The sequence below is a fragment of the Pseudopodoces humilis genome, chromosome 7, assembly GCF_049639895.1.
Source record: "Pseudopodoces humilis isolate 2021_Gansu_Grassland_sample_001 chromosome 7, ASM4963989v1, whole genome shotgun sequence".
Taxonomy (NCBI): Eukaryota; Metazoa; Chordata; class Aves; order Passeriformes; family Paridae; genus Pseudopodoces; species Pseudopodoces humilis.
In genome coordinates, this window is record NC_142206.1 from 10,960,055 (window position 1) to 10,974,702 (window position 14,648).

General features: G+C 38.9%; 1 protein-coding gene across 3 annotated transcripts in view; it reads left to right on the top strand.

Annotated features, from left to right (window-relative positions):
* The window catches only part of SLC6A5 (solute carrier family 6 member 5), a 34,846-nt gene that overhangs the window by 19,749 nt on the left and 449 nt on the right, over nt 1–14,648 (top strand). For all 3 annotated transcript variants that reach the window (XM_088057342.1, XM_088057341.1, XM_088057340.1), the window contains 5 exons: nt 1,214–1,326; nt 1,607–1,738; nt 2,971–3,070; nt 9,304–9,404; nt 12,533–12,700. In XM_088057342.1, the coding sequence (XP_087913468.1) occupies nt 1,214–1,326; nt 1,607–1,738; nt 2,971–3,070; nt 9,304–9,404; nt 12,533–12,700 (614 nt within the window). The remainder of the gene's footprint in view (nt 1–1,213; nt 1,327–1,606; nt 1,739–2,970; nt 3,071–9,303; nt 9,405–12,532; nt 12,701–14,648) is intronic.

Here is a 14,648-nt window from a genome sequence, read left to right on the forward strand (position 1 = left end):
AGCCTTTATCTCCAACAGTCAAGAAAAAATCTCTAATCAAGAGATTAAGAGGTATTTGTATTTGTAAATACAATAGTGGTTCTACATGCAGAAACCAGTTTTTTTGCAGCACATTTTAAAGGCAGAAGCACTTACTGAGTCATGTACAGAGCTTGTTTTGGTTCTGGTTTTTACTGTTTTTGAACTCTTTTATTTGCCTTTTGCTTAGAAGGAAACCCAAGCACTTCACAAGTTGCTCAAGGAGATGATTTTTATGGTGCTTAAACTGTATTTTTCTCAGTACATGAGCAAGCAGCAGTTCTCTCTTGAACACAACCAGCATGTGTAGCTGGAGGAACGAGGTTACAATGATCTAAAGGAGAAATGCCCAGGGCAGAGTGAGTGGGGAGCCCATTCTCTTGGCATGAGGACAATTTGGCTCTCATTTGTATCTCACCTGGCAGGAAGCGTCTCTCAGAGTGCTTGAAGTGGGCATCCCTTCAGCTGGGATAAATAAAGAAGTGCCACCTACTGTAATGCTGCCACCACAGCCCTGCACCCTTTGCTCCCAAACAGATATAAGGACTTATAAAAATACTTTTTCTTTATGGCGAGTAGAAATTAAAGCCCAATATATAAAATAAAACAAAACAAAAACAGCAACAAAAAAGAATAGAAAATTCCTGATTTAAGCTTTAAAAGATTCCATTTCCTTATTTCTGGTGCTCTACATTATTTCAGGTTTTCTTGTGGGTTTTTTTAGAGTCACAGTAGTTATTACTTTCTGTCTAGTATCAGGTCTGGGCATATTTTATATTCTATCCACATTTAACAGTGTGGCAGTGAGTTGAAGAAGAGTATTTGCATTTTCATTCATGTTGTAGCACGGAGGTGTGGATGTTTGCCATAGGTTGCTAATTGGCAGGGAAGTGGCAGGAATTTGATCACAGAGCAGGACAGTGTGCAATTTGTGGCTGCAGTGTGCAATTTTTGATAATTTTTTAAAAAAATTTGGATCAGTGTGTTGGTATACTGTTTTTTTCATTTAGAATTTTTAGAATATGCATTTTATTTTTAGAATTTGCATTCTGCTTGGAAAGTTGAAGTAAATAAGTAATTTGAAATTTACAGTGTAAATAGAAATTAATCAGGTAAGGCTAAATTCAGTAATGCTTAAGCCTTTCTGTAAGTAAGAAAGATTGAATCTGACAACCTTTATTTTTCTTATTTCTAGGTCCTGGGATTGCTTTTGTGGTTTACCCAGAAGCCTTAACTAGGCTGCCCCTCTCTCCCTTCTGGGCTATAATTTTCTTTTTGATGCTTCTAACTCTTGGATTAGACACTATGGTAAACTGCTTTTGTGTCCCACTCTTTTCCTTTTGATTTTCCTATTTATTGGTTTGGAGTACCATACAATTGATTGCTATTTCCCATGTGGGCAGTGAGTCATGAAAAAAGAGGAATGAAGTAAGGCCATCAAAGTTGATGGCAATTACTTTGGCAGAGGTTTGGTGCTGCCATCTGACCATTTAACACCTAGGACTCAAAATACTCTCTGATATTGTTTTATATCCAGTTGGAACACTTTGTGTACACTGAAATGAACCCTTTTTTTTTTGTTTTTCAGTTTGCCACCATTGAGACTATTGTGACCTCTGTGTCAGATGAATTCCCCAAGTACTTACGTACGCACAAGGCACTGTTCACTCTTGGGTGCTGTGTGTCCTTCTTCATCATGGGATTTCCTATGATCACTCAGGTAATGACACTGGCTTTCAGCATCACTGTCTGCCCCCAGTCACCCTCTGGTGGCTGCTTTCCTCCTGCACAAGCTGCAAAAGGTTTAGCTGAATTCTGCCGCCTGTGACACATGGTGTGTCTGAAAGTCTTATTAAAAAAAAAAAAAATAAATTAATAGATGCTCTGAGATATTCTTTAAAGACTTTGCTGCCCAAATCTTTCTGATAGCCAGGGCTTTAAAATTTTTTCTAGCCAAACATCTCCAAAATAATAAAATAAATTAAATATTCAACACACACTGACAGAGGGAAGGGTTAGATTATTCATTAGGAAGAAATTCTTCCCTGTGAGGGTGGTGAGGCCCTGGCACAGGCTTCCCAAAGAAGCTGAGGCTGTCCCATCCCTGGAATTGTTCAAAGCCAGGTTGGATAGGACTTAGAGCAACCTGGGATAGTAGGAAATGTCCCCACGGCAGGGGGTTTGGAATGAAATAATCCTTAAGGTTTCTTTCTAATCCAACCCATTCTATGAATAAAGAAAAAACAAACCAACCCATTTTGAATGTTATGTAAATACGCATACCTGTTTTGAAAGCCTTTCCTCTGAGATAAGTTATATACTGATGGTCTCAGCAAACTGTGGAGTTAATACTTGGATCCCCATCTACTATTGATAAACTTCAGTGTCTTCTTCACTAATACCTTCAGCATTATATATAATTTCAGGATGAGATGCATGAAATCTTGGTATTTTATCCATCTTTTCACCCCTTTTTTCTTTCTTTTCTTCCCCCTTACCTCATCACCTACTAGCCCAATTTTGCTGTTGTAAAGCCCAGGAAGGATTCAGTCCTTTATTCATTTGGGTTATGCTGCTTAACTCCATCATGGAGACAGGATATTAAATCCTTTCCAAACAGATTAACTGGACTCATTATTATGGTAGTTCTGTTTTCAATGGTGATTTTGCTTTTGACATAATATTACGTGGTTTGAAACACTGCAGGTGGAAGGTCTGATCACAGTTCAGTCCTAAAGTACTGAATTCAAAGTCTTCCCAAGCTGTCCTAGCTAGCAGAATCATGTGTACCCTCTGCTTTCTTGTTGGATTTGATATTCATTCAGCCAGAAGGAAGAAGCTATAGTGCAGCATGAGCCTGTCAGTTGATATTTGGATGCTTCCTTAGGTCCTGTTCCTCTACAGTCTGCCTGCCTCAATGCCACAAATAATCTTTTATCTCTCTTTTCTTAGGGTGGGATGTATATGTTACAGCTTGTGGACACTTACGCAGCCTCTTACTCTCTTGTCATTATTGCCATCTTTGAGCTTGTTGGAGTTTCCTATATCTATGGTAAGAAAAAACATTGGTTTTGGACAGCCTATGTCAAAGCAACATTTTAGCAAATGATAAAGTGAAATTCTAAAGGAAAGAAGTAATTTTTCTTTGTAATAAAAAGCCTCAAAATTATCTTATTTTGGACAGAAGCATGATAGGACCCATATGATACCCATGATAGATACTTAAAATACTTTCATATAGTCTCAAGTGATTTTCCACCAATAGCTCAAAGATATGAACATGAGAATAGACCAAACATTTAGTGACACTTTGCCACTGGTGCTTTTGTGCTGCAACAGTTTCAGGGACAGAGACATCCTAAGCAATAGAGGTATCTTTGCATTTGCAATGGGTGATACTGGATGGATGCCAGGCACCCACCAGTGCTGCTCTATCACTGCCTTCTGCAGCTGGACAGGGGAGAGAAAATATAACAAATGCTCATGGGTTGAGATAAGGACTGGGACAGATTTGTTCAACCAATACCGTCACGGGCAAAACAGACTCAGTTTGGGAACATTAATTGCATTTATTGTTAAGAAAAACAGAACAGGATAATGAAGTATAAAATAAATTGTAAAAACACCTTATTCCCACTCTCCCTTCCTCAGCTCTATCTCCTCCTCACAGAAGTGCAGGGAGATGGGAAATGGGGGCTATGGTCAGTTCATCACAGGTTGTTGCTGCTGTTGCTCAGGAGAGGAGTCATTCCCCTGCTCCAATGTGGGCTACCTACCATGGGAGACAGTTCTCCCTGAAATTCTCTAATGTGAGTCCATTTCATGAGCAACAGTTGTCTATAAATGTCTGTAATGTGGGCCACTCTTCCATGGGGTCCTTCAAGGGCAGCCTGTTCCAGTGTGGGTCCCTCACAGGGTCCCAAGTCCTACCAGGACACCTACTTCAGCATGGATTCCCCTTTCCATGGGTCTGCGGATCCCTTCCAGGACCTTGCTCCAGCATGGGCTTCCCACAGGTTCACAGCCTCCTTTGGGCTTCTCCCTGCTCTGGTGTGGGCCCCTCCATGGGCTGCAGGTAGATCTGTGCATCCCTGTGCCCTCCATGTGCTGCACGGACACAGCTGCCTCACCAGGGGCTGCAGGGGAATCTCGGCACCGGGGGCACCTCCTGCCCCTCCTTCTGCCCTGACCTGGGTGTCTGCAGGGCTGTTCTCCTCACATATTCTCACACTGCTCTTCTCTGGCTGCAATTGCTTCTGCACAATACCTTTTTCTCCTTCTTAAATCTGTTATCAGAGATGCTGCTACAATTCCTGATTGGCTAGGCCTTGGCCAGCAGTGGGTCTGTCCTGGGGCCTCCAGGGATGGCCTCAGCCAGGCATGGAGAAAGCTTTTACAGCTTCTCATGGAAGCCAGTCCTGTAGCCCCTTCTGCTACCAAAACCTGTCCCTACAAACCCAACACAGCATTTAACAACTTTTGAAGTCTTTTTTTTATCATGTACACATCCAACCTTCCCGTTTTTCTATTTGTCCATAACATAGTCTCAAGACTATGCAGCTACTCAGAATGATTAATTATTCACAGTGAGAACACTAGTTGTACTGATTCATGTTGATGTACATTAAGTTGTGAGGAAGATCCCCAGTTAGTATAAAACAGAGCAATTACCACAAAGCTGCAGTAGTTACAACAATTGATACCAGCTGTTGATGTGCTCCCAAAGTTGCCCAGTGTTTTCAGGAGACCAGTTCTTGCAAGTGTGAAGATCTTCCCACATACTGGATAATTAAGTTATGCCTGGAGTGTAAAGCTGTTCCTATGGACAGGAATTAATTATATAGTTTAATCAGCTAGGCATAGAATTCCAAGATATTCTGCTGAATGGGCTTGTGTAGCCACATGACCTTGGTCTCTAGTCCTTTCCACTGAATATTGGATTGTATCTGGCAGTGTTGTGGAGTCTGCTCTGTAAATAAGTGCTTTAAAATATAGTACAGGTTTACAAATAATGCAAAATTTTGTGCTTTTGCTTGAGAAATAAATGTTATAGAAGGACAGGAAATCAGCCCTTCCTTTTCTCTAATTTCATGGAAATACAGCCATGTATTTTAACCTCCACTGACATCCAATTCAGTGAGTATTCCTGGGAGATTGGCTACTAAGCCAGACATGACCTAGTGAGGAATTGCTACAGAATGTGATGGAAAAATTCAAAATACAGAGAGAAGAGTTGATTTAAGCCAATCATGTTTTGGTTGATGAAAATTCTTGGTTTTTTTAATGTCCCTGGAATGTAAGAAATTGAATTAGAGTTGGTTTAGAAGTGAAATGAAACTCAGTGTCTTTAAAATCAATAAAATTTCATAGTAGGTGATGAGTAGGGAGTCTTAAGAAGAGTTAAAGGGCTTGTTGAGGATTTTTTTGCTTTCCTTCTCCTTCTCACTTTGCTGACAGCATGCCTGAACAATGCTGTACTAGATGTTTTCACTCTTCCTGGCCACCGGCATTGACAGCATCACCTGGTCTGTGCCAAAGCTGGCCCCCTTTAAAGCCACTGCTCTTGGTGTGAATGAGAAAAATTCTATGTTTAAAATATTTTTAGTATTTTAAAAACTACATCTGTAAAATTTCTTTGCTCTGCATGATTTTCAATAAGGATGAAGGTAAATAGGGAATGAGAACTGTCTCTGTTCCTCCACTGAACACTGTGTGGCAGAAGCATTGCAAATCAGTCTTTGTGGAATGACATTTTATTAGATTTGGAAGAAAAAAACTGCTCTGGCCAGTGTCTGCTTTGCTCAGCAATTCCAGTATCCCTTAAAATATTTATGAAAACCATAAAACAATACAGAAATAATAATAGTTCTGCGAAGGAAGAACCTGAATAAAGGAGAAGGGGTTTTTAATTAGATGTTACTTTAGTGTAATCAGATGTGGAAAAGATCTGACAGATTACAAATCATTCTTTTTATGTTTCCTGTACAACTGATTGTTCATGAACAGATGCTGGTAAAGCCTTGGCTATAATCTATTTCAAATAATGTTCCCTGGAATTAACCTTCTGCTAGACTAAGGAGCTTCCTTTCTTTTAAATGAAAAAGGAAAGATTTACATTAAAATCATTGCCTGTTTGACTAATGTACCAGAGCTACTTTTACTGTGCTAAAGCTACTTTTGTAAGGACTGTTCATAGAAATACATCTTGTACATCTGTGATTTTGAACCCTAAATAAAAAGCAAAGCTGCTGCTTGGGTTATAGTCCTTCAAGCAGTGCTTAAAATTGGCATAATATATTTTCTATGTCTGACAACTGCTGTTTTACACTCCACTGACACCTTTCTCTGTGTACTTGTACTCTTCATGGCAAGCAGGTTGGTGCAACAGTGGCAGGTGCTTTTATGATGAAATAAATTTGTCTTTAGTTCTTGTTATATGTTCTGCTTGCTGAGTTTGTTGAGATTTTTAAATTAAAAAGAGACACACGTAGTTGTTTCCTTGTAATCACTAATTTTTCAGTAGAGTCCATGCTCCATAATCCAATCAACTGCACCTTTTTATTTCACATGCTGGTTCAGAGGTTTATTCTCCAGTTGTTATTTCTCCAATTTATGATGAATGATTAGTAAAGAACAGCTTAGAGGCAGGGGTATTAATTTAATCCTCAATCCCACTGTTGCATTTTGTAGCATGAAGCTAAAGACAAAAATCCCTGTGTTTTAGTGAAACACTGCTAGAAACTGAAAATACATGATGTTAAATTTGTTCATGCTCTTTCCAGATCTGTTTTTTGACAGTTTGTTTTTGGGAAGATTGATTGTCAGAGTGGAAATTGGTGCTGTGTATATGTAGGAAACATCAGTAATTTTAGACATTTTACCTCTAGCAGAATAGTGAAGTAATCATCTGGCTAGGTTTGCAGTCTCCTTTTCAATGGATTTTATATCTTGGCACTTATGAATACATCTTTCTACTTTAGAGAAGGAAAAATCAGATATGGAATATCATGTGTTGTTTGTTTCCCAGAGTTATTTGTTTTCAGCAGGCTTGACTGATCTGAGAGGGAGACAAGATTTACTAAGATCTGAAAGAAAAAAAAAAAAAAAAAGGTATTCTTTTAACTAAAATAGCCTCTGCATTTTTTCTGTGGAACTTTCACTAGAAAGAGATAAGCATCTTGTAATCCCTCTATCTGTTTACATACATTTGACTCCTCAATTACTAATATTTAAGGGTGCCTTAAACTGTGAATATCTACTGACCATTCCAAAACGGAACTTCTTTTTTATTTTTTTCTTAATTGGCATTTCAAACAAATCTGTACAGGTTTACATGAAGCCACCATGAATTTTGGAGGCAGAAACCCTGGTAATTATCCAGTTAGGTATCCCTTCTTTGCAGCAGCAAGTGTGGCTGAAGTTGACACTTCAAAGGCAATTTAAACATTGTGGAAATACCCATCAGCTTGTACCTTGCTCTGCTGCAATTTGTTTAAGACCAGCTTTGTTCCCAACACAGCACAGGGATGGCTGCTGTGTTAGTATCTCCCTCACACTCACTGCAGGTGCTGCACAGGTAAATTAAACACAAGGACAAATCTTTCAATTGCAGCAAAAATCTCCTTTCAGATCCATCACATGATGACCAGACATTTTCTGGACATACAAACTTCTATTTCAGAATAGAGAAGGACCCAATTAGTCAGACTGGTGCTGAAGTACAGTGATTCTATGGGTCATAAAAATTACATGTATTTTACAGAGAAGGAGCTTTCTGAAGAACGTTTGTGGTAGTCAGTAAAAGAGAAAAAGAGGGAAAAAATTACAGTTGCAGAAAAAAGTGACCTCTGATTCACCTTGGCTCAGTCTTCTCAGCTTACATCCACTGCAGATTTTATTTTTTTCCCCTTCCCTAAATACAGTCCTTGCAGTACCATTTTCCTGATTAATTTTTGTATTTTTCTTCTCTGTTCCTTATCATAACACAATTCTTAAGCTTTTTTCTCACATGCCTGAGCTGGGTTACTATGTGCTCACCCCCTGAGCTGGCCCTTAAGGGCTGCCAAACATCACCCAGCCTTGCTGCCTTCTTCAGGCTGCATCAGAAGGCACTAGATGATGAACAAGTGCTATTTTTTACCTTCTTAATTCTTAGAACAATCAGGTGAATAGACTTATTTTTCCTTGATATCAACAGAAAGGCTTCCAAAATAGGTGGATCAAGCCTGGGGATTATCCCTTACACTCAGCAGCTGCAGCAGCTGACTCTATACAATATGAAATAAAGTAGTTTATTACTTTTGTTACAAGTATTTCTTCCCTTACTCCATACCTTTTCTCCAGTATTTAAGCCTTCCCTATACCATGCAAGTTAGACAAAATGCCACAGAATAATGCTTTGAAAAATTTAGATAAAACTGGCCCGAATTTTTAACATTTTCTGACAGATGAATTCAGACCTCACTCTTATTACAATTAGGAAAGCTGGAATCAATTTTAGTGGTGTTATTTTAACTTTTGGATAAATTACTAATATTGAAATTACTAATAGCTAACTTAATAATAACCACCAGGGAACAGCAGCTGCTGACCAACAAACCTTTTCCTGTCACATGGCATTGCCTGGGGGGAGCTGCAGAGTGGCTGAAATATCATTTTTCAATCTTACATGTTTTATTATCTCAAGTAACTTTATAGATGAAATCAATACAATAATCTGAAGAACTAACACATTGCTTTATCTTTTTGTTCAGACAGCACTGAATACAATTCAAAATATTTGCATGTGCTCTCTAGGAATTTCAAATATCTCTTATGCATCAGGTGAAAAAGAACAGGACATCAGTTTCAATGCTAAGGGCTACAGCTGTGATCGAGTCATGTAGCAGTTACAGAGAAGCTGAAATATTGTCTGTGCTGAAGCAGGTATACAGATATTAATAAGGCTGAGCTTCACAGGGAAATAAAACAAATAGACAAATAATTGCAGCTACCCAATACATATTTTTAAGGCTTTAACACAAAACATACTAAACACCTAATGACACCTAATGTCAGTGTAAAGGCTCAATTGCTTTAATCCTTCAGAAGGAAATGTTTTATTGGAATGGTTCCCACACTATTAGTCCCATTTTTTACTGTGTAGTTAGCTCCTCCAAGGAAGTTTTCAACCAAAAAGTTGGAGTGTGTTTTTGTAGTTAGACACAAAGGAGGACACCAGAGCTGTGTTGCAGACTGCAGCTGGCTTCTTTCACACCTAATTGTTTTTCCATTTGCTGTTTACAGGATTGCAAAGATTTTGTGAAGATATAGAAATGATGATTGGATTCCAGCCAAGTAAATTCTGGAGAGTCTGTTGGGCATTTGTGACCCCAACTATTTTAACAGTAAGCAAAGCAAATGCAAACAAAAATTTAACATCTTCTCCAAAGAGTTTTGTTGTTGTTTGTTCATTATTCATGATGTTTCTGGGTGCTAGTAGTTAGAACTTGGATGCAGGTACTTAAAGATAGTGCATGTGTTCTTGCCATGGGTATGTAGTAGAAACAGTGTAAGTAATGGTGTTTTTGGTGGAGACAGATGGTGAGTCTACCAGGAAAACGGTGGCTTTTTCCTGGCCATGCAAAATGCTGCTATGGCACACCACTGCATGACAGCATTATATATTATTGTATATGAATATATATATATATATACACTCATATATATATACACATATACATATACGTACATACATACAAATATATATACACATATACACACACACATATATGTACATATATATAAAAATAAAAATTGTATATGAGTATATATAATTGTATATGAATATATATATATATAAAATATATATAGTATACGAAAATATATCTATGCGTGTGTGTGCGTGTGTGTGTGTGTGTGTGTGATATTTATGTATGCATAAGGAAAAGAAAATACAAGATCCTCCTGTCTGCTGTCAGACTGGGCTAGGGAAAAGAGCACTTTACTGACACATAAACTGATTTAAGAGGGATGCTTTGGAAAGGCCGAGGTGGAACGGCGAGTGAGAACAGGAGGGAGGAGCGGGACTGTCCCGCCCCCAGGCCCCGGGAGGTGGCGCTGCGGGACAGCGGCTGCGGCCGCGCCGCCCCCTGGGGGAGGAATGGAGCCCTTTGTACATTTCATACAAATCCAGCCTGTTTGGTTTATTTTTGCTATTCTTCCTATTTATCTTCCACTTTCACTTCCTCCCCAACTCCTTCCTTCAAATTCAGTTAGTATTTACTTCACGTTTAGGTCTCCATTTTATCAAAAGATGTCACGTTCTCTATTTCACCATAGCTATGAAAGATTTTTCAAGTCCAGGGCTCCAAATCCAATAACCGTATCTTCCTTTGCCATCTAGGTTTCTAACACAGTGCCTCCTTTACATTTTAACCTAAGTGGAGATACAATCTGAAATCACATATCATTTTGACATAAAAATGAAATAATTATTTCAGCCATTTCAAAAGTCGCCAGCTTGACAAATCAGCACAAAACAACAAAGACTTCTTTCACCATATTTTCTGAGAGCATGTACCTCCACTTGGAAGTCTTCAAGCCTGAACCACAGGTGCAGAAAGTTCTGTATCTGTGTAGGGTTTTAAATACTCATTATTTCACAGCGGTATGAAATAGTTCCTCCAAGTCACATGATCACAGAATGGTTGGAGTTGGAAGGGACCTTAAAAGCTCATCTCACTCCACCCCCCTACCATGGGCAGGGACACCTTCTGCTATCCCAGGTTGTTCAGGGCCCCATCCAACCTGGCCTTCAACACTTCCAGGGATGGGGCAGCCACAGCTTTTCCTGGTGAGTTTTCTTAGCTGTTCAGGTACAAGATAAGAAAAGTTTCTGGAATTTCTGAAAAGACACACATTTTGAAACAGTAAGTATGAGCTCATCTGGTGGGTGGAGAAGCAAAGCAGTGATTTTCTAGTCTTTTGCAGTTGATGCTTCCAGAGAAGTTGTACTTCAGCTCATGTGCTGGGAAGCTCCTGTATGTGCTGTTCTTTAGTGCAGTGTAAGTGGTGGCAAATCTTTTTATTCCTGGAGGGGGAAGAAAAAGGCACTAGATGAAGTTAATAACTTCTTTTCAGAATTGTTAATTCACAAATGAGGACATTTTTTCCTGAATACTGGAAAAGGTTTAGTTTTCGCAGACAGGAGTGCTTGTGTTAAGGGATCAGTGAGTTTTGGTGAACTCAACAAAATCCTAAGTTGTGAAGAAATTAAATTTTCTATGGTGAGAATTATTTCTCCAATGGGTAAAATGAAGGTAGTCTACTTTTCTCACACAGATTTTCTTTACCAGTTGTCTTCACTGCACTACAGTATTGCTCTGTGTGAAAACAAGGTAGATCTATCTTAAATACCTATTGTTTGATTGTGACAATGTATGACTGTAGTTTGCAAATCACTGTTAAAAAGTTCGAAGACATAGTCCAGTTTATAGTGTTAGGATGACATCAGTGGTATTTATCTTCTCTTGGGGACTTTGTTAAGAATGAAGGCATGTGCATATGGGATGGTTTTTTTTTCTCTCTTTTTTTTTTTTCCCCGTGGTTATTTTCAAGATGCTGCCTTAGACCCTATTTTACACTTCTGAAGGGAATTGTAAGGCTTTTCTGCAAATTGCTCAGATCCTTTACTAATCAGACTTGTGCTCATAGCTACTGTCAGTAACTTGTGCTCATAGCCACTGTCAGTAATCACAACCAGGGAATAGGGAATTATGTTGTTTGTTAAGGGAAACAAATTTGAACTGACCATGTTTATTCTCTAAACTTGCATGTTCTGTGTTGTTGTTCCCTCCAAATGCAATATTTGGTGAAGTTACAGTGAGAAATAAATTGACACTGATGAGTTATAATTAAATTTTTATTCAATGGAAACATACAAAGCAAAACCAAGTAATGAATTCTTTTCTCTTATTACCTCTGTAAAGCTAATATTTGAATTTGATACATTTGGATAGCCTAATATTAGACTTTCATTAGATTCCCCATCTCTAGAACTAAAGCTGATCATTTTTATATGTGCCTTCACCTAGTTATACTTCTATAAATCTTCTATGTGCAATTATTGCAAGCACAGGAATTTTCCAAAAGTTACTGAATTATGCACAAATGTAAGCAGATATATTGCTGTTCATACAGTAAGTGAAATGGAGATCTTAGCATAATCACATTAGGTAAAACTGACAATAGACCATGTAATAAACTATGTTACTCTAGGGACAAAATTCTCATTTCAGTTATTCTGGCACAAATACAGTGATTGTTTGGGGATTTTGCAAGATTTCCTTGAAACTCATTAGATTCAGGCTCTGGAGTCCATTCATTAGAGTTTTTGGCAGTACCCTGCCTTAGGTATGTGTACTTTTATTTGTATTCCATATACACCAAATCTGTGTGTGGACACCCACCATTTGTTGCATAGCAGGCTTGTTTTGCTTACTCAAACATATTTGTTTTCCTTTCTTGTTCCCAGTTTATTCTCTGCTTCAGTTTTTACCAGTGGGAACCCATGACTTACGGAGCTTACCACTACCCAGGCTGGTCCATGGTGCTCGGGTGGCTGATGCTGGCCTGCTCAGTCATCTGGATCCCAGTTATGTTTGTGATAAAAATGCATCTAGCCCCCGGCAAATTTATTGAGGTAATTCCTCTGTCTTTTTGCTGTTTAAAAATATGGCACAGGAGACTGTCTCTTTCATTTTACATTGCTTTTCGAGGTATTGAATGTCTAGTACTGCTCAGATTACTTTCTGGTAAACTAGTTATTGTGTTGCAAAGAGATGCTCAGTTGATTTAAAATGTAGACCTTCTATTTCTAGTTTCTCAAAAAAACATGGTCCTAAATTGTGGAGTGGTTTGTTTTATGGGATCTAGACAAATTTAATGAGGTTTTGTTTGGCTTTCTTGGAAGAAAGTTTTTCTAGATTTGTTGGCCTTGTTGCAAAAGAAGCATATAGCCACAGGAAGCCTCAGCTGCTGGTGTGTATCGTGCCCAGGGAGCCTGGCAATCAGCACTAGGAGAGGTCAATCAGGAGTTGCCTGTGTGCAAAGTTAGGGGTGGTTCAGTACTGGAATCATGCAGGATGTGTTCCACAAGTTGTGCCACTCGCTGAAGTCCAGGAATGAGATGTAGAGTGGGAAGGCTTTTCATGCATCTCAAACTATTTGTTATAAAACCTAGCTGGCAATCTTTGCTTTTACCCTTCATCTCTTTATTCTTGAATTAGCTGATCCTTTCTGACACCCGGGTGTAAAATAATTACAAGTTTTATTTTTAATTTAAGCTTCTTTTGTTTATTTTGCTAATTGGATTCCTGGAACTTCCCCCCACTGCTTCAGAAATGTGGTGGTCACCTTCTTCTCCCCGTTCCTGTGTCCTGTCTCTGCCTGTCACCCCCCTCTCTCCCTGGCTGCTCCCCTCCTGCTGGCTCCTCAGTCCCTGGCAGGGTGTGGTACAGCAATATCAGCATTTCATCCCTTCATTGCCTTGCCTCTGGCTTCTGGAGAAGCTCAATGCTCTTTTTTTAGGACTTTGAGGCTTTCTCAGTTCTGTCTTCTCATCACTGCCTGCTCCACCTTGGGAGAAGGAACAGACACTTGCTCCCCTTTTTGTAGCCGCTTTCACAGTTCAGCTTCCCCGCAAATCCCACTGGGGCAGTTTCTTGCTTCAAAAATGAAAAGGAGAGAAAATATACTAAAATAGTATAATCTTTTAGGTCTCTCAATATGTCACACTACACATGCCTAAGGGAAAAGACCATACTTCTCTGCTTCCCATAGAGCAAAGGAATTTTGTAGGAGAGGAATTTTCACAGTGGTGGGACACCCTAGGGAGAGCATCCAAGCAGTAGGCAGTGAGGCCACTTGTCTAAAGGGTCATCAGCTGTTGGGTAGAGCAGACTGGAGTGCCTGGGTCAGGAGACAACTGCCCCTACTGGAAATGAGCTAATGTGGAATTATATTTACTTGTTCCTTGTCTCATAAACTTCTCTTGCTGACACAAATGGTTCTGTTTCAAAACTTCTCACGTGTAAAACTGGCATACATATTGCCACAAAAATAGGGTGCTTCCCTTACTGCCTTTCCAGGTGTGCATCCAAGGAAACCCCCAAGAACTGGATCTGTTTTGAAAGGGTTTTTGCTGAAGATATTTCAGCTGTATTCTGCTATTTCCTCAATATTGAGTCTGCTACATAAAATTACTATAGTTGATTTGGGAGGTAAAAGTTGCAAACTGGTAATTAAGCAGAGATTAAAATAACTGATAGAGAGGTCTGATTCACTTTATTAGGTAATAAACATATAATTGTTCCCTCTTAAGTCATCAAAAATATGTTTTCTTTCCTTTTTATCTGTGAATGTACTAATCAAATTACATATTCAATAAAGTACTCAGTGGAAAGATCAGAAAATTTTTGTTGTTTGCCAGATGACATTCTCCTCTTTCTTTTTTCCTGTAGATAGAAACGAAACGTTTTGTCATCTCAGAATTAAAATTTGGTTCATTCATAGTGATGTACTACTTTTTGGTAGTTTGTATACTTTGGGGAAATACGCTAAATAGAAATCCAATTATTTGAATGCACTTA